At 43.1% G+C, this 23,224-nt stretch overlaps 1 protein-coding gene and 1 long non-coding RNA gene across 2 annotated transcripts; one reads left to right on the forward strand and one right to left on the reverse strand.

Annotated features, from left to right (window-relative positions):
* Positions 1-531: 531 nt before the first annotated feature.
* LOC108716428 lies at positions 532-4,983 on the reverse strand. The gene is made up of 2 exons (XR_001935675.2): positions 4,652-4,983; positions 532-4,323 (listed from the first exon to the last, which is right to left on the reverse strand). It is a non-coding gene; the product is annotated as an uncharacterized LOC108716428 (long non-coding RNA).
* Positions 4,984-5,358: 375 nt separating this feature from the next.
* zfp36l2.L (ZFP36 ring finger protein-like 2 L homeolog) lies at positions 5,359-10,172 on the forward strand. Its single transcript, NM_001088417.1, is given in 2 exon segments — positions 5,359-5,409; positions 8,409-10,172. Coding segments are annotated over 2 exon segments (1,095 nt in total). The 3' UTR covers positions 9,453-10,172.
* The last annotated feature ends 13,052 nt before the right edge of the window (positions 10,173-23,224 follow it).

Here is a 23,224-nt window from a genome sequence, read left to right on the forward strand (position 1 = left end):
CTGCCTGTTTTACTGCAAGATAACTTTCAGTCCTGAGAAAACTTTTGAAATATCAGTTATTCACAATATATTTATACTGGGGTTGCAAATTGGCCATGGCTCTCCTTAGCTCATAACAAGGTTACCAACACATGAAAATGTTTCTGTATCAGCAATTTAGCTATAATTCCAATATCAAGTGTAGCAAATACATGTTTACACCAAACCTTGGTCTGACTGACTTTCAAAATGGGCTCTCAGGAGTCTAGGAGAGCAAATAGGCATTCTGCTCCAATATGCATCTAAAGGTCTTTAAGGTTAGAACCTGCAGTCGAGGCTTTGAGTCTTAGAGTAGATTTAACAAGAATAACCATCAAATCTTTGACATAATTGCATTAGAACAAGCAAAAATTGAATCACTCCTACTGCAGCTTCTGGTGATAGACCTCCCAGAATTGTTCTGCCTACTGTTGGTCGCTGTTTGGTGCTTAAAAATTATGTTTGTTGCCAAAGATATTTATAATTAGAAAACAAAAAATACTGGAAGACTGGTAACTTTTGTAACTTTAATAGTGTTTGGAATCTTGGAGCAGTTTGTTGATGGGTGAATGGTAGAAATAAGGAGACCACAAACACACAGCTAAAAACAAAACAAAAAAAGTTGACAAAACTCTGATCTTGAGTATGCAGGTTGCCATGGATAATGTTTAAATTCACATTACTATCGGTATTCTGTAAGTGAACTTTTATTTCTGCTAAAGGCAGCACAAGTCTTCTTTCTTATTCTTAGTTATTTCTAGTGGAGACGCATTTTTAGGAGATTTGTCGCCCGCGATTATTTATGCACGACTGCTGGCAACAAATCTACCCGTTGGCCACTACCCTAAAGAGTTAATCGCTCAGCTTGCTTTATCCAGATAACACAGGCTAGGTTTATTTAGCTTGCAAACCAGCTGCACATGCTCCACGGCAGGAGAGATATGAAGTCTTGGGGGAGGGGGCTTGTCAGTCATTAACCAGCCTTCACTAAGTGGGGGAGGGGGTCCAGTAGGGCTGGGTGTGGTGACACTGTTGGTGGGGAAGTGAATGAGTGAGCGCAGCACTTTTTGGTCATTACCAAGCAGAAGTCTCCCAGAGCAGTAAGATCTCTTGGGCAGCTGAGGGGACAGGATGGTTGGATCCCTTTTTCTGAGCCCAAGGGAACCATCCTTTCATTCTCATTTCAAGGAGCACTATCCCTCCATTTTATATTTTTTCACCACATTATGCTTAGAATGCATGGCTTTTGATGACATTGCAATCGATTGACTTTCTGTGTATCTTTCGAATGTTTTTCTCTGTCATGGGATGATTTATTTGTTGGCAGGTCTTGTTTCCTGAGCAGTCGAGCCAGATTTAATGACAAGAGTTACCAAACTTGTTAGAGAACTGGACAGCCAGGAGAATGGGTCAAACTTCTGTTCATTTCAGATTTTTGCAGCCTGCCCACACTGGATTTTAATGGGTTAAGCCAAATGGCAGATGCCTTGCAAATAATTTTTTTTATATATATTCTTTTAAGCTTTAACAGACATATAAATGTACAATTTGTACATTCTGATCACAAGTGGAATATAACCATAATTCTGTTGCATGGGAACTTTTAACTTAAGGGCTTTACTGTTCCTACATGTAAATATGCAAATCCTGAAATACCTTTAAATAGAAAAAGAAACGGTTGTGCCATCTGGGCGACCCCCTCCCTGCACGTGCTATCTGTAGAGCCTTTTAAAGTCCCCGGCAGCGCACAGAGTTAAAGCTCAGGCTGTGACTTCCTGCTACGTGGTCAAGCTGACATGCAGAGCCTGTAACTCCCAGACACACAGCGTGCAGTGCAGTTAGCCACAGGAAGAACCAGCCTTGCAGATGTTGCTATGTGGAATAAGATTGCTTTGCTGTTAACTCCTCCACTGCAAGGGAGGATATTTTTCCCCCTGGTTTTGGTTGAGGAGTTTTCAAGATGAGACTATCCTGCTTCTGGTGAACTAGAACTCCTCAGCCTTCAGCTGCTTCATTGTGCTAGTTGCTGTAGTTCAGCAACAGCTGCAAATGTGTTAAACATTCACTGTCTGGTGCCACAGTTTTGTCACTCTGCAGGAAGTGCACATGCTCTGCTCTGTAACAAAAACGATGCACCCTGAGCTTTTGTTCATGTCTTGCTGTGTGTTTGGGACTGATTGCACACTTTGGGCCACAGAGAATCCTACTGTGAAACCAGTTCTACACACGTACACAAAACAAATACACAAAGTTATGCGCTTATACTATAAAGAACACACAAAGGTCTGTACTTTTACAATAAGATAATGCACAAAGTTCTGGATAAATACAATAAAGAACTAACAAAGTTCTACACTTGTACAAAAAATAACAAAGAAAGTTCTGTACTTATACAAAAATGATCACACAAAGTTCTGGGCTTTTACAATAAAGAACACAAAGTTCTTCAGTTATAAAAAAAACACACACGCACAAAGTACAACGCTTACACAAAACAGCAACACATAAGTTCTACCCTGATACAAAAAAGAACACCAGAGTTCTGCACTGTGCACAAAAAACCCAAGTTCTGCATTTATACAAAAAAAATACACCCAAAGGTCAACACTTATACTTAAAAGAACACACAAAGTCCTGTGTTTTGGATATTGCATCTTTGGTTAAAAATTGCCTTGTTAACAAATAAACTAGATAAAGTTTTACAAGTCAGCAAACAGCATAGTAAAAGTATACCCTCCCGTTCTTGCCTTTACTGCTCAATTTTTTTTTTCTCTAAAAAAAAACAAGCTACTAGGGGAATGGGAGTGTCTGTAAAGTTTGCCTGAAGTTACAGGCTTTGGGGCCTAACTTTTGCATGCTACAAGATGGGTCTGCATATGCTGTTGCTACCACACTTTATTTAGCCTGCACTCAGTCTTTCTCATCTCTATTTTATCTAATGCCTTCACTATACGGCTGTGCTGACTCGTTCCCAGGGAGCTGGCAGACGTTCAAGGTCTTATGATACGATTAACAAGCCAACTTCTTGTCCTTTGACACAGGAGCCCTGGCCCAGCACAGCCTTATTTACCAGTGGTGGTGCTAGGCATTAAACTAGCAAATCTGTGTTGACCGTTTCATTGCCTGCTGTACATTTCTGCAATCTAGGGGCTCTTCCGAGAAGACCTAGGCCAACTCAGTTTACCTCTAACTGTATGATTTATCTGTATGATGCACAGAGTTTACAACAATCTTCTTTATTCTCCCTTCTGTTGGAACCCTCAAAAAAGTCTGTCTCTGCTGCACACTTCGACTGGAACTTTCTAGGCACAAAAGAATTCCATAATCCACTGTCATATTGAGGGTTAATCCTGTAACTGTATTGCTGTGCTGTCAGTTTAGGATCTCTGGAAGGCCAGACTGCCAAAGGGGAAAAAAAAAAGGTTTCCGCCTGGTTTCCACCAGCATTTTTCTAGCACACAGACAAGGAAGGAGAGGAAATAAACAGGGAAGAAGGGAAGGGGTGGGGGTGGTCAAGTTTCGCTCACTGAGACACCCTGCTGTCAGTGCCCCTGGAGTGAGAGATCTATGGGAAGTAGAAAACAACAAGCAGCAGGGCTGTGGATTCCTCACTCCAGAAGGCAGTCATCAAAGTGAGGGATCACGTGTTGTGAGAAAAGTGACAGCCCAAACTCCAGCACAAATGCAAGTGTGTTATAAGTATGAGTGCTTATATTTAACCCCTGAATTTCTTTCTGATCCTGTGTTCACCGAGTTAAGGGAACTTGCTCTAAGCAAATCTAACCTTCTGCAGCATTGTACAGACTCGCTGCAACATGCTAGGACTATATGATCAGAAAGCCATTGGACAAGGAACATGGATTTAGATATATGAACATCCAGTCTGTAGCCCTCCATCAGTTGCAAGCGGAGGGGGGTTGCATCAGTGTCCTCAATTTACATAGTGCTCACAGGCACATGTGGTGCTTCACAATATTATAACAAACAAGGGACCTGCGGACAAAGGTTATATAACAAAAACTGGCACTTTATATGCACAGATTAGACATTGAGCAGATAACGTGGCCTTTTATAAATACATGAACCGAAGAAGGGCTCACAGCCAGATCTTTATCTGCTGGGTCTTCAACCACGAGCTGCTGGAAGCCGTAGTTCAATCACAAGCCACTCGAGTGCTCCTCGTTTCCAGGAATTGTCGTATATCCGTGGTTCCGATGTTCAGTCACAATCTTGATTCTCTAGCTCAAGTAAATTGTTAGCGCCCAGGCAATATATGTCGGTGGACCTTTTAAACGGCTTGTTCACCTATAAATTAAAGTATAATGTAGAGAGTGATATTCTGAGAATTGGTTTTCATATGGGTTTTGAGTTATTTTGCTTTTTATTCATAGGAACCATGCAGTGATTTAAACAAGAGGCTGGAATATGAATAGGAGAGGTCTGAATAGAAAGATGAGGAATAAAACGTAACAATACATTTGTAGTCTTACAGAGTGTTTGTTTTTTAGATGGGGTCCGTGACCCCAATTTGAAAAACTGAAACGATTCAGACGAAGGAAAATAATTAAAAAAAATTAAAGGCCAGTCACAAAGTTGCTTAGAATTGGCCATTCTATAACATACTAAAAGTTACCTTGAAGGTGAACCACCCCTTTATGCAGATTATAAATGTTTTATCACAGAAAAAACTGCCTCACGCCAGAAACCTGATGGAATTGCGCAAAATACTTGTCTTAAAGCAAAACTGCCTCTCTAGGATAGATTTCCTCTCGCTGAGCAGCTAAGGAGCCGTTATCACAGGCTAAATCCTAGTGATTAATCAATAGAAATATCGGGATCTATGAAGAGATCGTTGTCGGGCCCTGGTTATGAGACACATCGAGCAGGCGGGACGAGCACACGCTGCCGTGTCACAATGTGACTGTGAAGAAGCGAGAGAAAGTCGGTCGGATCCTACTGAAGGAAATTGGCGGCACCCAATAGGAAACGAGGAGGCGATGACGCCACGGGGCAGGGCTTCTCCTCACAGAGCGCTGCTGGGTCACGGCTCTGGCTCCTCCTCCCCGCGCCCTTCTGCTAGTTTATATAGTGGAGCGCTACATGCTGTCCAGGGAGTTCCAGTCCGTCAGCTCGCATTTGCACTTACACTAACCAACCAGCCTTTTCCCCTCCTCCCCCCTGCCAGGGCCGCCGGTGGAATATTCCCATTAAACGGACCAGTCCATTTTCCCTCCTTCCCCACTGTGACTTTAGTCGTGGCTATTCCAAAGCCTCTCAAGCACGAGGGATTTGCCGCTCCTCTGGGGGACGCGCCGAGAAACCTCCAAGCTGGATCTGGAAATGTCTACGACCCTTTTATCCGCCTTCTACGACATCGACCTGTTGTACAAGGTACGTTCCGTCCACAGGCCTTGACTCCGAGTGGGGGGGGGGGGGATGAGGCTTGTGGTGACTGTGGGACGTGTGTGTGGCCTCCCAGCTCCTCTCTGTGCTTCTCTTCTCCAGCTCCACTCTGTGCTTCTCTTCTCCAGCTCCTCTCTGTGCTTCTCTTCTCCAGCTCCACTATGTGCTTCTCTTCTCCAGCTCCACTCTGTGCTTCTCCCCAGCTCCACTCTGTGCTTCTCTTCTCCAGCTCCTCTCTGTGCTTCTCTTCTCCAGCTCCACTATGTGCTTCTCTTCTCCAGCTCCACTCTGTGCTTCTCCCCAGCTCCACTCTGTGCTTCTCTTCTCCAGCTCCTCTCTGTGCTTCTCTTCTCCAGCTCCACTATGTGCTTCTCTTCTCCAGCTCCACTCTGTGCTTCTCTTCTCCAGCTCCACTCTGTGCTTCTCCCCAGCTCCACTCTGTGCTTCTCTTCTCCAGCTCCACTCTGTGCTTCTCTTCTCCAGCTCCTCTCTGTGCTTCTCTTCTCCAGCTCCACTATGTGCTTCTCTTCTCCAGCTCCACTCTGTGCTTCTCCCCAGCTCCACTCTGTGCTTCTCTTCTCCAGCTCCTCTCTGTGCTTCTCTTCTCCAGCTCCACTCTGTGCTTCTCTTCTCCAGCTCCACTATGTGCTTCTCTTCTCCAGCTCCACTCTGTGCTTCTCCCCAGCTCCACTCTGTGCTTCTCTTCTCCAGCTCCTCTCTGTGCTTCTCTTCTCCAGCTCCACTATGTGCTTCTCTTCTCCAGCTCCACTCTGTGCTTCTCTTCTCCAGCTCCACTCTGTGCTTCTCTTCTCCAGCTCCACTCTGTGCTTCTCTTCTCCAGCTCCTCTCTGTGCTTCTCTTCTCCAGCTCCACTCTGTGCTTCTCTTCTCCAGCTCCACTCTGTGCTTCTCTTCTCCAGCTCCTCTCTGTGCTTCTCTTCTCCAGCTCCTCTCTGTGCTTCTCTTCTCCAGCTCCTCTCTGTGCTTCTCTTCTCCAGCTCCTCTCTGTGCTTCTCTTCTCCAGCTCCTCTCTGTGCTTCTCTTCTCCAGCTCCTCTCTGTGCTTCTCTTCTCCAGCTCCTCTCTGTGCTTCTCTTCTCCAGCTCCACTCTGTGCTTCTCTTCTCCAGCTCCACTCTGTGCTTCTCTTCTCCACCTCCACTCTGTGCTTCTCTTCTCCAGCTCCACTCCGTGCTTCTCTTCTCCAGCTCCTCTCTGTGCTTCTCTTCTCCAGCTCCTCTCTGTGCTTCTCTTCTCCAGCTCCTTTCTGTGCTTCTCCCCAGCTGCTGGCATGGGATCATGGGAGTTGTAGTTTAATGAGACTTGTATTGCTGCAATTCTTCTGTTAGTGGTTGCTGGGGTCTCATTCCTGCTCCTCTCTCTTTACGTGTACTGAGGGGTAACACTAGGGCAGGGTTAATCATTCTCACAATCTCACTTGCACTAAATCGGGGTCCCCCTGCTGTAGAGCCCCCCCCCCCTGTACTTGCCTTTGTCTCACTTGCACATTTCTCTGCTCATTAACTTCTCCTGGATTGTGTTTGGGCTCTTTCTGCTGTTAGACTTGTTCCTTTGCGCCTAGTTGCTCAGTGTTGTGGCCCTCCTGCACAATACATAGGGTTACTTGTTGTAGGGCCCCCTCTCCGGGTTAGTAGTTTTATTGCCCAGGTTAGTGCCATTACTCAAGTTGTTGTAGGGCCCCCTCTCAGGGTTAGTGGCACTGGGCTGTGGGGTCTCAGACTTAGTTGCACCGGGCTGTAGGGCCCCTGTCTCGGAGTTAGTTGCACCGGGCTTTGGGGGTATTTTTTCAGTGTGTTGGTAGCTCATTTGTGTTGGAGTTGCTGCACCAGTTGTGTTTAGTAGCCGTGTGTGTCTGTATAGTCTGGGCTGTGTGGATAGGAGAAGCCTCTGTGGTTTTGTTGCACAGAATTCGGAGTGTATTTCCCATGTGCCGGGTGACATTGCTGGAGCCTTCAGTCTGTTTAGTTGCCTTTTACTGGGGGATGACTTGCATTTTAGTTGCATTTGATTGCATGGGGGCTGCTGTATTTCCTCTGTATTGGGGCCCCTAGCGGTTTAGTTACACCATGTTAAATATTCGGCTCTGCGTTGCACTGTAGTTGGGACTGTATTGTGCAGCTTCCTTTCTGTTTAGATGTGGTGGGTTCTGTATCCACAGTGGGTTTCCTTACTGTTTGTTTTTCCTTTGTTGTGTGTGTGTGTGTGTGTGTGTTACAGATGAGGGTCAGGGTCTGTTTGCAGTGGAGTTGCACTGCGGTGTGAGCATTATGGCTTCCCTCTAACAGGACAATGTTGAATGGTGTGGGTGGCACAGCTTTCGGTGCTTCTTTAACAGAGTTGCACTGAGTTTGCTTGTGGCAGGTACATTTGTACAACTATTGTCATTTCTCAAACACACTTGGTAGATCGGGGGTGCCTTGTAACTGCATTTTAGGGGGAGCATATTTGGAGTCCATTCTCTCAGAAGCAGACCTGTAGCCCATGGTTGTAACTGTTGGGAGTAGATCTCCTTCCTTCTGAGGTCGTCTTTCAGCCCGAGGTGTATTAGTTCTGATTGGATCCCTTTGTGAATACTGGGACGTCAATTTTTATCATCATGTGTTTTGTATATGCTCTGGTGGCAGTTTGGGATGTCTCAAAGTTGCAAACTAATGAGTTGTTTTTCAGTTGGGGGGGTAAAATGTTATGCTAGGTGAAAAAATATTCTTCAACAAAATATTGGGGTGGTGACTTGCTTTTGATCTGCCAGTTGGTATAAAAGTGCATATATTCTGGGCAGTTGCTGTTAGTATATGAGTAGATGGGTAGTATAGGGAGCACGAGCTTGAGGTGCTCCTGTAATTGCATGCTAGGGAATTTCTTTAGTTGAGGAATTGGGTGTATAATTTGGGGATTATTCCTAGAATTGACTGCATGATGGTGAAGATCAGTTGACTTGAAAATAACCGTGATTGTCTGTCTCCCTGCAGAACGAGAAGGCACTCAATAACTTGGCCCTGAGCACCATGCTGGACAAGAAGGCAGTGGGCAGCCCGGTGAGTTCCACCAACTCCAACCTGTTTCCGGGCTTCCTTCGCCGGCATTCTGCCACCAATTTACAAGCCCTCAGCGGCAGCACCAACCTGGCCAAGTTCTGCCCCAACAACAACAACAACCCGCTAAAGGATCCAGCTGTCAGCAGCACCGCCCTGCTTAACCGGGAAAACAAGTTTAGGGACCGCTCATTCAGTGAGAATGGGGAGCGTAGCCAGCACCTCCTGCACCTACAACAGCAGCAGCAACAGCAGAAGGCTGGGGCGCAGGTCAACTCAACCCGCTACAAGACCGAGCTGTGCAGGCCGTTTGAGGAAAATGGGGCATGCAAGTATGGGGAGAAGTGCCAGTTTGCTCATGGCTTTCACGAGCTGCGCAGCCTGACCCGTCACCCTAAATACAAGACCGAGCTGTGCCGCACCTTCCACACCATTGGCTTCTGCCCCTACGGGCCCCGCTGCCACTTCATCCACAATGCCGAGGAGAGGAGACAAGCTCCTGGGGCAGGCGAGCGCCCAAAACTGCACCATAGCCTCAGTTTCTCTGGCTTTCCTAACCACAGCTTGGACTCCCCCCTGCTGGAGAGCCCAACCTCCCGCACCCCTCCCCCTCAGTCCTCGGGCTCCCTCTACTGCCAGGAGCTGCTGCAGCTCAATAACAACAACCCCTGTGCCAACAATGCCTTCACTTTCTCTGGGCAGGAGCTAGGTCTGATCGCCCCACTGGCCATCCACACTCAGAACCAATCTTACTGCCGCCAGCCTTGTTCCTCCCCACCTCTAAGCTTCCAGCCTTTAAGGAGAGTCTCTGAGTCGCCTGTATTCGATGCCCCCCCTAGCCCCCCAGATTCCTTGTCTGACCGGGATAGCTATCTGAGTGGCTCACTGAGCTCTGGTAGCCTGAGCGGCTCAGATTCCCCAACCCTGGACTCTAACAGGCGCCTGCCCATCTTCAGTCGACTATCCATAAGCGATGATTAAAGCCAACACTTTTTTTCCTTGTTAACTATGAGTGCTTAGAGGGACTCAGGAGTAGGGTGGCTCACAGCAATCACCCATCTAATCACAACAAAGACTCTACACCCTACTCAGGAGTAGGGTGTTCACTTTTTTCTCTCTCCACCTATCCCCAAGACCACCTTCACTGAAACACAGTGTGGACACTCCACCCTACTCTGGAGTAGGGTGATCCCTCTCAAACGCTACAAGAATACACTCACTTGTTTGCAGCAAGAACTGAGCACCCCAACCTGGAGTAGGGTGGCGCACCCAGCCAGTTACAGTATGAACTCTGCATCCCAACTCAGGAGTAGGGTAAATTCTGCTACCATGGACTTCTAGCCGGGTGCTTTCCCATCTTTACAATTCACCTCTTTGGCTGTTGAACAGCGACTCAGCACAACCCATGATGGCAATCGCTGGCTGGAATGTTGGGAGTTGTAGTTTAACAGCCATTATAGGGCCACAGACCAGAATGGGGGTTCCCATCAAGCACCTAACCTCACAGCAAAGACTCTGCACGCTCTCTGATTTAGGTGACGCCCCCACACACACACTATGAAGCCTTGCAATCACAGTATGAACTTAACACTTGAACTCTCCTGATGCTGGCTCTCCATCTTGGGTTGGTTTTGGCCATTCATGTTTCTGTTAGTTTTAAATAAGCTGGGTGGGGGTGGCTCAGAGACGGGGGAAAAAAAAGAAAAGACTTGAGCAAAAACAAAAAAATCTCATTAAAAGCTGAACAAAAAGAAACCTTATTTACATAAAGGGCAAATGTAACGTTTAGAACAAAAAGTTATTTTTTATAGAACTGTGGGGTTGGAAAAAAGGGTGGGTGGGGAGGAAGGGGTTACTTTTATGCACCAGCAAACCATTCCATCTCTTGAAGCATTATTGCAGCTTTCTTGAAGTTTAGCCTTTGTACACAGTAATAAAAATGGAGACGATTCTGCCTAAGTGACCCTTCTGCTGCTGCCGGAGGGCATGTCCTGCTCCTGCCAGCAAACAGGTTTAAACTTTATTTATTTTATCTTTACGATTTCTGTTCGAGTCCAACATCCTGCCACGAATATGCCTTAACAACTAGCAACCCTGTAAGTTTGCCCTTTTTCCTTTTTTTTTTTTTTTTTTTTCTTAAATGCTAAAACTTCCATTCCAAAGTCTTTTCATAAGTTCCATTTCCATCGCTTATTGGGCTGTTTAGCTTAGAACAACTTTTTTTTTTTTTTTTTTTTTTTCCAATTTGGAAGCACTCAGTTGAGTTTATAGTTTCATTGTTGAGTAACTGCTGATTTTTGGGTTTTTTTCGTTTTATTATTTTAGCTGTCTGAGTTGCTTGCCTGTCACTGCACACAACTCGATATCGAAAAAAAAAAAAATATTTAACTTATTTATTATCTCGTGAAAAGTATACATTTGGTAATTTGTTCATACTGTATTTATGGGTATGATGAAAAAAAGCAATAGATATATATTCTTTTATTATGTTTAAATTATGATTGCCATTATTAATCTACGAAAATGTGGAGTGTATGTTCTTTTCACAGTAATATATGCCTTTTTTTTCTTTTTGTAACTACACTTTGTTATTTTATTGTAAATGAGCGAAAATCCTAATTTAAGAGATTGTATGTAATATTTATTTCAGTAATTCCTTTCCTTGTTTACGTTAAATAGAAGAAAAAAACGTTTGGTTTCTGTAGAGAAATCTTATCTCAATGCTGTGGAAGAAGTTTGAGGAATTTCTATTTTTTTTTTTATTATTATTATTATTACCCCCCTTTTCTTTAAGATTACGATTTCCCTCGTTCCCAAAGTGAATTAGTAAAATTAGACTGGAGTGACTCACTCTCTTTTATACCAGCCAATTTTTTTTTTTTTTTTTTAAATAAAATGCCTAGTTCCACCACACTCACTGTGAAAGCAGTAAGTATGTAGCAATAATTGGAGGGAGGGGGTCCCAGTATTAATGTCACAGTGCCTTTCTGAATAAATCACACTTGCCTTAAATCTTTCTGAACCAAAAGTATTCTTAAAAAAAAAAAAAAAGTGTGATTATTTGAATGTAGGGGATTGGGAGTTTGTAATGTTTTTACCACTCTTGTACTTAACGGACACACCAGATTGATGAAACTTCATGCAGTACATGAATGTTTTTGTTTTTGCATTTGATAAAATTCCTTAAATTTCCTGACCATTTAAAGCCAATTTTTTTTTTTTTTTTAATTTGCCTGGATGGTGAATGATCAATTCGAAAAAAAAAAAATTTATAAAAAAGTTGCTTACTTTTTGGTTTGTACATAGTAGGTACAGATTGAGCACTATGTACTCTTTAGTGGACTACTTTAACATTATTCTATTTGGTTTTTTCTTTTTCCCCCCTGAATGTAACGAGCGGAGGATTTGACCATAATTATATATATGTGTGTGTGTATATATAATTAGTCAGTTCACTAAATTGTGAGAGTGTAACCTTTGTACTGTAAATGTTTTGTAGTTCTCCCAATAAATTTTTTTTGGAAATAAATCTGTCTGTGTTCGTGACTTGAAAATACGGCTATATGTCAAGCTGTGATGGGTTGAAGAGCCACTTTGGGTCTGCAGAGAAATATTGGGCCTACTGCCTAGACGCACACCAAGTGATACAACCACTTCCAAAGTAAAGTTTAAAGGCCTCTCAAAGGTTAATATACTGGCCAATTATGGATTAATGCAGAGGTCCACACCCAAATGTAAAAACTGTTGGGCACATACAAGCATGAAAATTGTTGGAATTGCATGGAAATTGTTCCTTGGTGATGACGAGTAAGGCCTGTGGCAGTCGAATTGGTTGCCCCATGGGTTTACCGGTGCCTCCAAAACTTGCCTTAAAGCCAGGAATTCAAAATAAGCCCTTACTTTGAGGACGCTGAGGAACATCAGTGGGGTTATAGCCGCAATAAAGCCAAAAACTGCTGGTTTATAGGGTAGGAACTTGAAAGGAACCCCAGATATGCTCCTAAAAAGTCCATTGTCCTGAGATGCCCTATACCAGGCCTTCCATGAGCGACTTCGAAGGTAAATAGCGATGGGGAGTCACACAAGTTCCTGGGGTTTAAGTGCTATGTGGACTGCCAACCTGTAGGAGGCTCTGGCAGTCAAGTTGTCTTTATGCTACGGAAATTGGCCTCCAAGCCAGGTCTTTAAAATTGGACACCAGCTTCAAGGTCACTGGGCGCAAAGCAAGCAACATACTGCTCCTGAGCCACGAGTAGGGTAGTAGGATAGTTGCCCTATAGGCTAATGCTCACCCACTGGGTTTTAAAGCCCAGTCTGGTCAGGTCCCAACATTGTTGGGGCTCATCAGTACAGTGCAGGGTTTTCTAAGTTGGATATGCAGAGCCAGGGTTGTGGATCATTGAAATGCTTTTTGCCTTGTGTATTAAGTACTGCACTTCTGGTTTCTTCCGAGAGAGAGACAAAAATGATTGGCCCAGATCTAGTAAACTCCTGTAGCCAGCCACTCAGCAGGTATCATTAAACCTGGCCATACTTATCCAGGTTATTTCTTCATTAAAATGTGGGGAACAATGCGGGACAAAGGCAATCTTGGGCAACAAAGTAATGCATCTGACTATGCACTTGGGTTAATTTCATGTGGCCTTTTACTCCGTCATACTGGCTGATGTCAGAGATGGGTGTGTTGAGCGCAGGCTTATAAATGTAAGTGCCGGTCTGGTGTGCGTTAATGCAGATTGGTAGCGGGAGGGTTAGGGTCAGGTGCGAGTCAACTTTTTGTCCACCCGCACAACACTACTGTTGACCATCTAGGCATCAATGACATGTTTGGAAGTGGTGCAGTTCCAACAATCCTGGCTCCTACACAAATTCTAATGATTTGGAGTCCCCTGATTATGGTAAATTACAAATAACAGTACCCCCCCCCCCCGACCAACAGCCTCTCTTTACTAACATAGCGCTACTCTGTTTGTAGCACTGTACATTGCTTTCATATATATATATATATATATATATATATATATATATATATATATATATATATATATATACTCTAGTAGAACCAGTTTATGGAGCAATAATGCCTGGTTTGTTTCTTCAGCATTGCCCCAAGTCACAGGCTTGACTTATGACTTAGTGCTGTTGTTCTTCAATACTATTTGGGGCTGACGAGGTTTGTAATATGACTTCATGTTTCATTATCTTGCCGATCAAGTCATCAGCATTGCAGGTACTAAGTGCTGAGTGCCTATAGGGCTTTTGAAGGCACACCTGATTTGACAGTAGTTTTGCCCCAGGGAACTCGTAGCAGTGACTCCTTGCTTAGAGAAAAAACAATTTTACACTCCCCGACAGGCTCTGCAAAACGTATATAATCTGTTCGTGCAAGTCATAATAATAGGGCAGGCCTAGGGTAATATACACAAAGCTGGCCTCAACTTGTCTGCAGCATGTTGGCCTGGGAGCATGCTATAGATTATAAAGGTTGTAAATACCCACTGTAACTTTAACGGATGATGACAGTGACTGATTGCAACTTTTTTGGGTTTTTTTCATGTCAAATTGTTGGGATGTGCATATAATATTCCCATCCAATTAATATACTGCACTCAACTTGCACCTGACCCTAAACTACAAAACCTTCTCCAGCAACGCTAACCAGCAAAATTTTGCCATTGTACATCCGCACCCGACCCATGCCCACGCAGGGTCGGACTGGTGCATTTGGCGCCTACTGGGGCTTCAAAGCAGTCCTGGCAGTCATCGGGGGCCCCCTCACGACCTTCAAACTCACGTCCCAGCCATACAGACTTTTTCTCTACTGGCGATCCCCTTCTTTCCACCCCACTATAGGTGTTTGCTCTGACAGGCATAGGATTGGTGTGCCACTGCACACAGGTTGGATTTTGGTACAAAAACTCTAAAGAATATATTTTCACAATGAAATCCACTTATGGGCCTACTTACTAAAACATTCAGATTTCGTTTTTTCTCATGAATCATATTTTTTCTGTAAACATTCAAGTTTTAAAAAAACTTATCTAACACTCAAAAACTAAGATTTATTAAGTGTAAAAGCCACAAAACACTCCATTATAAAACTTCAAGTAAAAGCAGTCAAGGTTCCAGAAGTCTATGGGAGCTGTGCTGAGCCTTTATGACTTGTTTTTAGCCATTCAGACTTTTAGAGGTTTCCACATTTTTTCCACTAGTAATTATCCGATAGACTAAAATTTTTTAGAGATATTTGTATTTTTTTCTGCACTTTTTTTCAATTTGTACTTTTCGTATTTGGATCTTTTCATAGCTTGCACGATTCACTAAAATCCGACCTTTAATAATTGGGCCTCCGTGTTTGTGTTCAGAGGCCGATTCCATGCTGGGGTGAAAGGCACTGCATTGTGTACACCAGGGATCCCCAACCTTTTTTACCTGTGACCCACATTCAAAAGTAAAAGAAGTTGGAGAGCAACATAATAATGCAAAAAGTTCCTGGGGTGCCAAATATGGGCTGTGATTGGCTATTTTGTAGCCCCTATGTGGACTGCAGCCTACAGAAGGCTATGTCTGGCAGTACACTTGGTTTTAATGCAATCAAAACTTGCCCGCAAGCCAAAAATTCAAAAATAAGCACCTCTGTTGAGTCCACTGGGAGCAACATCAAATGAGCTGGTGAGCAACATTTGCTCACAAGCCACTGGTTGGGGATCACTGGTGTACACCAACAGAGAAACAACCTCTGTGTTAGAGTCCTGCATTGTTTCGGATACCTGCAGGATGCCAACAAAGCACTCAGGCTTCGGTTGAAAAGTTCCCAATACCTTGACTGTGTGGACAGTGTGCAGGTACCCTGCCTGGGTTTCCATGTTAATTGCAGGCTCTCATTTCCCAGCATCCCCAGTGACACCACTTCCAGTTTCACAGGTTCTGGGTCTGGTTTGAAGTTAGCAACTTGCAAGTAGGGTCAGGGATAGGGTCGTTCAGTGGGTCTGGGTTGGGGTGGCAGGTCTGGTTAAGGCAACGGGTGTGCCTAACTGGTCCCGTGCAGGACCATTAGCCTAAACCCCATGGAGACAGGAAATATAACATGTTTTAACAGGTTTTAATGGGGTGGGACACAGAAATCAATTTTGGTACTTCTCTTGACAATAATATATTCATATAGTTATTAATGTACCCCCTGTTGTAAAATATAAGGATATTATAAGTTACTGATGAGTTCCATGACCATATAAAGCCATGTGAAGCCAGAGCAAACATTTTTACGGACTGCAGCTATTTCGCATTTAATAAAACCAGGAATGTCGTAAAAAATATATTTCTACAGATTTGTAAACGATCCTGCTCATTAATGCCTTATAAATTCTTGCATAAATCTGCTTTTTATTACTCTATTGTGTTACTTTTTTTTATTTGCTATGTTTTGTATTAATGAAAATAATTCACTGCATTGCTATCCTATGCTGGGAATTTTTTTTTTTGGGCGGGGGGGCAGGATTTAATTTTTTTTTTCTCTGCATTTAGGTGTATGATGCCAAGGAGAAGACTAGTTCTGTTTCTAAACCTGAGACAAAACCGATTATTTGCTAGGCATTTCATTAGGAAACAATGTTTGCTTCTTCAATGAAAACAGAAGCCTTCTGCAGTGAGGCCAGCGATTGGGTAACTACAAGAACTAACTGCCTGTCCTATAAGGGGCTCCAGGCACTTACACGGTTCTAGGCAGAGGGATTTTCTTGCCGGCTTCAGTCCACAGAATGAATATTTGGGAAAGAGTTAACCAGAGAGAGCCGGGTTTTTGTGTGATGTGTGTGCTCACCGGCTAAGCATGTGGTTTTTTAATTAAAGAATACGACTTGATGAAGATACCAGTTGTGCTGGGAAATGTGTTAAAGGGAGGAAAGGGCATTGCACTGCTCGATTTGAAAACCAGAGACGACCTACAGAACTTCAACTCTTGTTGGGTTACGAATCCCACTTGTAGTTCAGAAGCATAAGAAAGGGTCATGGGTGCAATCTTTCTTTAGTCTAGCTGCATATACATGTAATGAGGTCCTCATATGCCCAGGTCCCCAAAAGAACAGATTCAGCCATCTATGCTTCTAAAATGGGGTAAAAAAGTGGATCACCCAAGAGACCAATGAAATCCCATTGTATGCAGGCCACATACCCAGTCCTCATCTAATGATATTTTCAGCCTGGCTTGATCAATACCTAAACTGCCCCCCAATCAAATAACAGTGGGTTGGATGATCATTTGGGTCCCATACACAAACTTGGTCAAGGCCAAGTCAGTACCCAGCATGGTATTCAAACAAGTTACATGTGGAAATACTGGACAAAAAATGCTTCTAATATACATGATGTGAGTTGTCTACGTACCGCTTAAATGGGATAGAGCCAAATTGCAGGCCCAACAAGGGAAATATAGATTTGCCTGACCTGGTAGATTATCAGAATGGCCTCAGATGTTTTAGATTTGCAATCTTTGAAATGTTCTAGACTACAGGACAAAATGTAGGGTTCACAGCTGGAAGCATTCATAGATGTACCATGGTCCATCACATGAAGCCCTGAATCTGTAGCTACAGTTTCTCTAAACATTATTGGGTCTCTGGGTGCAGTATTAGCGTCCACTCTCGTAAGTACAGACCCATATTGTAGTTCCAGGCAGTAAAAACCATAAAAATGCACAATGCATTAATGTGGTTTGAATTGCCCATGGGCCCAGATGCCAGAGACTAAGGGGCTTATGCTAATATTCTTTAGGCTTCGTTTTCAAATTCCTTTTAGTCTTCCCATTTTCTGTTATGAGACTTCCAGATGTTTTGCATCTGATTGAACCAAAACTCCTCATTTACAGGGTGAAAGCCGGAAAACTATTTATGATCACAGGAAAAGCAGCACAATTGTATATTGAGTTCATTCTAAACTGGGCATAATGATGTGATACACCACTAATCTGCTAAATGCCGAGTCAGAATTGAATTAACAGAACAAATGGCACAGTTCTGGGTTAATTCAATATGGCTCTGAATTTTGAATGTCCCCTGTTGTGCCCATTGGGGTCTTTCTGTTCTCATGGACAGACTGAAACAAAAGGAGGGTTATCTGGTGGTATTAACCAAGTTTCAGAAAAATGGAATTACTTTTATAGAAAATTAGCTTTGCCAATTTTCTGATGTTGACAAAACATTTTGGTATACAACTAAAAAATAACAACTAAAAAATAGCGTCTATGATTCTGGCGTCTAATTCAGATGATTGTAAATTTGTCATTCAATTTTCTTCCAATTTCAGGCCAGATTTCTTTTAAGGCCACTTTTTTGAATTCCCCCTTTTGGAGTTAGGTGGTGTAATTAAGGCATTTGTAAATTTGGTGTTATGTCTAAAGCTGGCCATAGATGCAAAGATCCGATCGTTCAAATCCTCGAACAATCGGACTTCCCCTTCTCCCAACCTGCCACTAACCATTCAGATCAAATAAAGTAGTTAAAGAACAGATCAGCCGATGTTCTTCCCTGACAGCAATTGTACAAAAGTTATGTCCGACCAAGGCAAGTGACTGAAAATCGTCCGATCGGCAATACACACAGAGAAATCAGCAGCCGACAGAAATCTTTTAACCTGTCTGATCGGCCAAACGACCGATTTCCGCGGGACGAAAAATGTTGGGACTCTACACAAGGTCCGAAAATCATACGAATCAAGGATCGGATCTTTGCGTCTATGGCCAGCTTTATCCCCACTTTTGTGACTTTCCCCATGAGCACAAGGAGCTTTGGTACCCAACTGTCCTATGTGCATTACCTAAAAGTGGCCATAGACGCACAGATAATTTTCGTACGATATTCGTTGTGTGTATGGTGGAAAAAGAGCCGACCGATATCGGCAGAAGACTTGCATATGGTCCAGCTCGTCGATCGAGCTGGACGGAAAATTTGGATCAAGTGCCTTTGAAGGAACCCTAACATTGGCCATTGTTAGTGCTGAATCGTCAGATACAGGTATAATTCTATTGTTTCTATCTGTATATCTGACCATTCAGCTCTACACGTGTGTATTGAAATGAACGATCTTTCTTGGATCTCGTCTATGGCCACCTTTATAAGTCTACCTTTACGGTTGATCAGATATCTGCCCACCACCAAAGCAAACCTTCCTTAACATCAGGTACAACTGTACTATGTGCATTACCTAAAGGCTGAAATTGAGATTGTGTTTTATGTTGGGATACAGGAGTGGAGCAGACTTCATTCACCTCATTTTGATTCATGTTCTTACCATGGAGGAGATGAAAAGGTGCAGTACACAACCCAACCATATCTGGGGACAGTGTCACCGGGGACTGATCAGACCCAATTTTGTGATGCCTCTGAACCTGTATCTGGTTAATTAATTAAAATGAAATATTAGCCAGTTACCAACTGAGCTGAACTTAGCTGTGGTTATTGTAACACTACTTGAGTGCTCTTCCAAGTCCAGAGAGAATTGACTTAATCTCTTAATGGCTAAGTCTCTAGTTGTGCTGAGGACTAAACAAGATGATCTCCTTCTTGCTTTTAATGGCTTATTTGGCATCAGGTATTTAGGGGAGTTTTATATTTTTAAAGGGCCACTGTATCTTATATTTTTATTGTCAATGTATTTTTCAATGTTTTCTATAGATTCTATGCAGGTGCTAATGACTTGCTCTTTCAGCCTTTCCTGTCACTCCATTGTTCTTTGATTGTCTGACCACAGACATTTCTTATCTACTGTAACATTCTCCAGTCTTAATGTTATTGGGAAAGTGACCATTTTAAAAACAAAATTCCAGGCAAGGTGGCAGCAGGGGACACCCATAGTTTCTTGTTATCTGCATAGAGAGATACTGGGCACAATTAAATAGCAACATGATTATGGCCCTTTACCACTTGCTTGCAGTTTGTGTTGATGAAATTGAATTGCTAGATATACAATTGTTATCAGCCTACAAAATGCAATTAACAATTTTACTTCCAGGCCAGTGTTTTTCCATGAATTTGAATGGAACGTGACAGGCAACCGTGCAACTCAGGGAGCCAGAAGGGTTAATTAAGGGTTACGGAGCCGGTGGATCAGACACAACAAATGCACTTGACCATGACTGGGACATCATCTTTAAATTGAAAAACATAGAAGATTAACCACCATGGGTGGGCAATTTAATCCATTAAATAGCTTTGAGACGTTCAACATATGCTCTACTGGCTCCTAAAGGGGATGATTCTTGTCCGGCTCCTCGTAAACAACATAAAAGCCTATTCTCTGGCTACCCTTCCATATACATCACAGCAGGACCAAAGGTTCTCCAGCTGCAATATTCGATCCTTTCAAATGCAGTTAGCTGGTTGGCTTGTTAATGGGGTAGCTTTCGTTTTTCTACAGCTGCTCTGTCAACCTTCTTCCATGTAGTGGACCAGTACTAGGTCTTATTTGAAGGATTATGTCATTAAATAATTATATATTAATATCTATGGGGATTTTGGAGAAGCTGGTGGTGCAAAAACCTACTCAGAGGATGATAAAAGGGCCCTGTCCTCCAGCTGGACAGGACAGTTGTAAATCCAAGACTTTTTTCCTTATTTACTAGACCTGGAGCAAACACTTCAACCCAATGAGTGTCAGCAGTAGAGAAGGATTGCTAGTGTAATTTCTTTGTAAGACAAACCTAGGCATTTACATTTCTATTTTTAGTTTTTGGGGCACGGGTAATTGAGTCTTTGAAATTTCAGGCTCCTAAAATTAGTCTGAAAAACTCCATTATTAAGCAAGAGTTTCTCATTAGCAGTATTACAGAGCTGGCTGGTCTGTTGAATAACTGATGCCTTTGTTAAGGCTGTTACAGAATCCATGGCCCATCACAGTCAGTGCATAGAGCTGCTGATATTTTAGAATGAGTGATGCAGATTAGCCGTGACTGGTGCTTTTTTGATTTGCACGGATTTGCAACTCAATATAATGTTGTGAATCTGGTAGAAGTGCAAATGGTAAATTGCACTGGACAAAGGGAAAAGGAAATTGTATGCAAATAGCGACCTATTTACATTCTGGGCCCACGCAATCTTACAATGTACAATCGCTGGCTTTGATTTAGACTGCAGTGACTTCATACCCATATATAACTGGCTGCAGATTTAGCACCCTGATTTATGGATGGAAGAACATGAATCAATGTAAACTGCTTCCTGGCCCCATGAAGTGGGGGCTGCCAAATTCTGCTGTCAAGTTGCTACTCCAAGGTATGGATTAAGGGGTATGCTGTCCCACTATAGTTACAGAGTGCCAGGCAATGTAGATACCAGGTCCGGACTAGGATTCACAATAGGCCCTGGCTTTCCAAGTACATACAGGCCCAAGCAGCCACCACCTGCCCTATAAATAGTAATTGTTTTTGGCAACTGACAGCAGCCCATCTGGCATTTGGCAGAACCCACAGATTGGGGCCTGGTAGGTACTACCTTTAGCCTGTTGTAGTGGTTCCCAAACTGTGGCACTGTTGCCCCTAGGGGACTGCTTAGGGATTCATTTGGGAATAATGCTTATTTATTCTCCTAGAGCATCTTGTTTGGACAATATTTAGTGTGAACCATTCTTTGATGTTCTGGGTGTTCTAGATCAACCCATGAGCCACATTTAAATGTAAAAAGAGTTGGGGAGCAATAGACACATGAAAAAAATTCCTGGGGTGCCAAATAAGGGCTGTGATTGACTATTTGGTAGCCCCATGTGGACTGGCAGCCTATAGGAGGTTATGTTTGGTAGTATATCTGGTTTTTATGCAACCAAAACTTGCCTGGAATTCAAAAATAAGCACCTGCTTTGAGGACACTGGGAGCAACATCCAAGGCGTTAGGGAGTAACATGTTACTCACGAGCCACTGGTTGGGGATTGCTGGTTGTGAGTCCCTTCAGTCTCTTGTTCAGTAAGCTGCTGAAAAGAGCTTAAAGGGATAATGTCATGGGAAAACATGTTTTTTTCAATACACATCAGTAAATAGTGCTTCTCCAGCAGAATTCTGCATTGAAATCCATTTCTCCAAAGAGCAAACAGATCTTTTTATATTTAATTTTGAAATATGACATGGGGCTAGGCATATTGTCAGTTTCCCAGCTGCACCCAGTCATGTGACTTGTGCTCTGATAAACGTCAGTCACTCTTTACTGCTGTACTGCAAGTTGGAGTTGGAGTGATATCACCCCCCCCCCCAGCAGCCTAACAGCAGAACAATGGGAAGGTAACCAGATAACAGCTTCCGGACATAAGATAGCAGCTCCCTGGTAGATCTAAGAACAGCACTCAATAGTAAAAATCCAGGTCCCACTGCAACACATTCAGTTACATTGAGTAGGAGAAACAACAGCCTGACAGAAAGCAGTTCCATCCTAAAGTAAAGTGACCAGGTAAATGACCTGAGATGATTTATTTGCAATGTACACAGTGTAATTTAGAAATAAAAAACGACACCATAAAAATTGTGACAGAATCCCTTTAAGTCTCTTCTGTATCAAGTCTGCCATCCTCAACCCGTCGGGGACTTATTAGGGGTCTAAGGTTAGTGACTATTTTCACTGGGGGTTGCCTAATACATTGTCACCCCCAACTGAGTAGCATTTTCCTTTAAATGAGAAGAAAGGATAGGGGTTACAATTTATTAGTTTTTTTTTTTTTTTTAAATACACTGGCCTGGGGAACTTTACTTGCCACCAGTTTCTTCTGTGTCCTGTGTACCCCCCTCAATGTACTGAAGCTGGGCACATGCACAGAACAGAAATCTATGTAAATATTCTGAACTGTGCATGCACTCTCCTGGTTGGCAAAGGGAATGATTCGGGCACAGCACCCCTGTGATTCTTAGTCCTACTTTTCCTTACCCCTTAGGCTTTCTTGTACCTAATGGTCATGGATCTCCCCACTAAACTTATATTCTAATAGTAAAGAGTAAGGCGCGTAATCGTTTGTTTATATGGCTAAGAGTGTACTGTTGCCTACAAGAAGCACAGAGCAAATAAGCTACTCACTACATACTCAAGAGTTGAATTCAAACCCACTATACAAAAATAAGAGAGACCAGAAATGTCACCCCCCTGCTAGACCTGTCAACAAAATGTACATGACCCTTAACCCCCCTGAGCTACAGTCTGATTGCCAAATCTGCCTGTAATTTAATCCCACTCCAAGGCACTGTTATTACTCATCTCAGGACTGACATGCTCAAAAGGGGGTTTTTCTAGAACAGAAAACAAGTCTATCTGTTTCCAGTCAATGCATAAACACAGAATAGGATGGCATAAAAGAGACAGTTGATCCATATAGACAATTATAAATGCTTCATTTGGGTTTAGTTTGAAGTCATAGTAATATAGTAACATAGTAAGTTTGGTTGGAAAAAGAAACACGCTAATCAAGTTCAACCTTTTAAGTCTGTATATAACCTGCCTAACTGCCAGTTGATCCAAAAGAAGACAAAAAAACCCATCTGAAGTCTCTCCAATTTGCCTCAGAGGGAAAAAAATTCCTTCCTGACTCCAAAATGGCAATGGGACCAGTCCCTGGATCAACTTGTACTATGAGCTATCTCCCATATCCCTGTATTCCCTCACTTGCTAAACACCATCCAACCCCTTCTTATACCTATCTAATGTATCAGCCTGTACCCCTGATTCACTTCCCAGCTCTCCCTGTAACACCCCTTTCCCTCCTCTAATCTCATTGGCTCCCTCCTGTCTGC

This window comes from Xenopus laevis, chromosome 5L (genome assembly GCF_017654675.1).
Source record: "Xenopus laevis strain J_2021 chromosome 5L, Xenopus_laevis_v10.1, whole genome shotgun sequence".
Taxonomy (NCBI): domain Eukaryota; kingdom Metazoa; phylum Chordata; class Amphibia; order Anura; family Pipidae; genus Xenopus; species Xenopus laevis.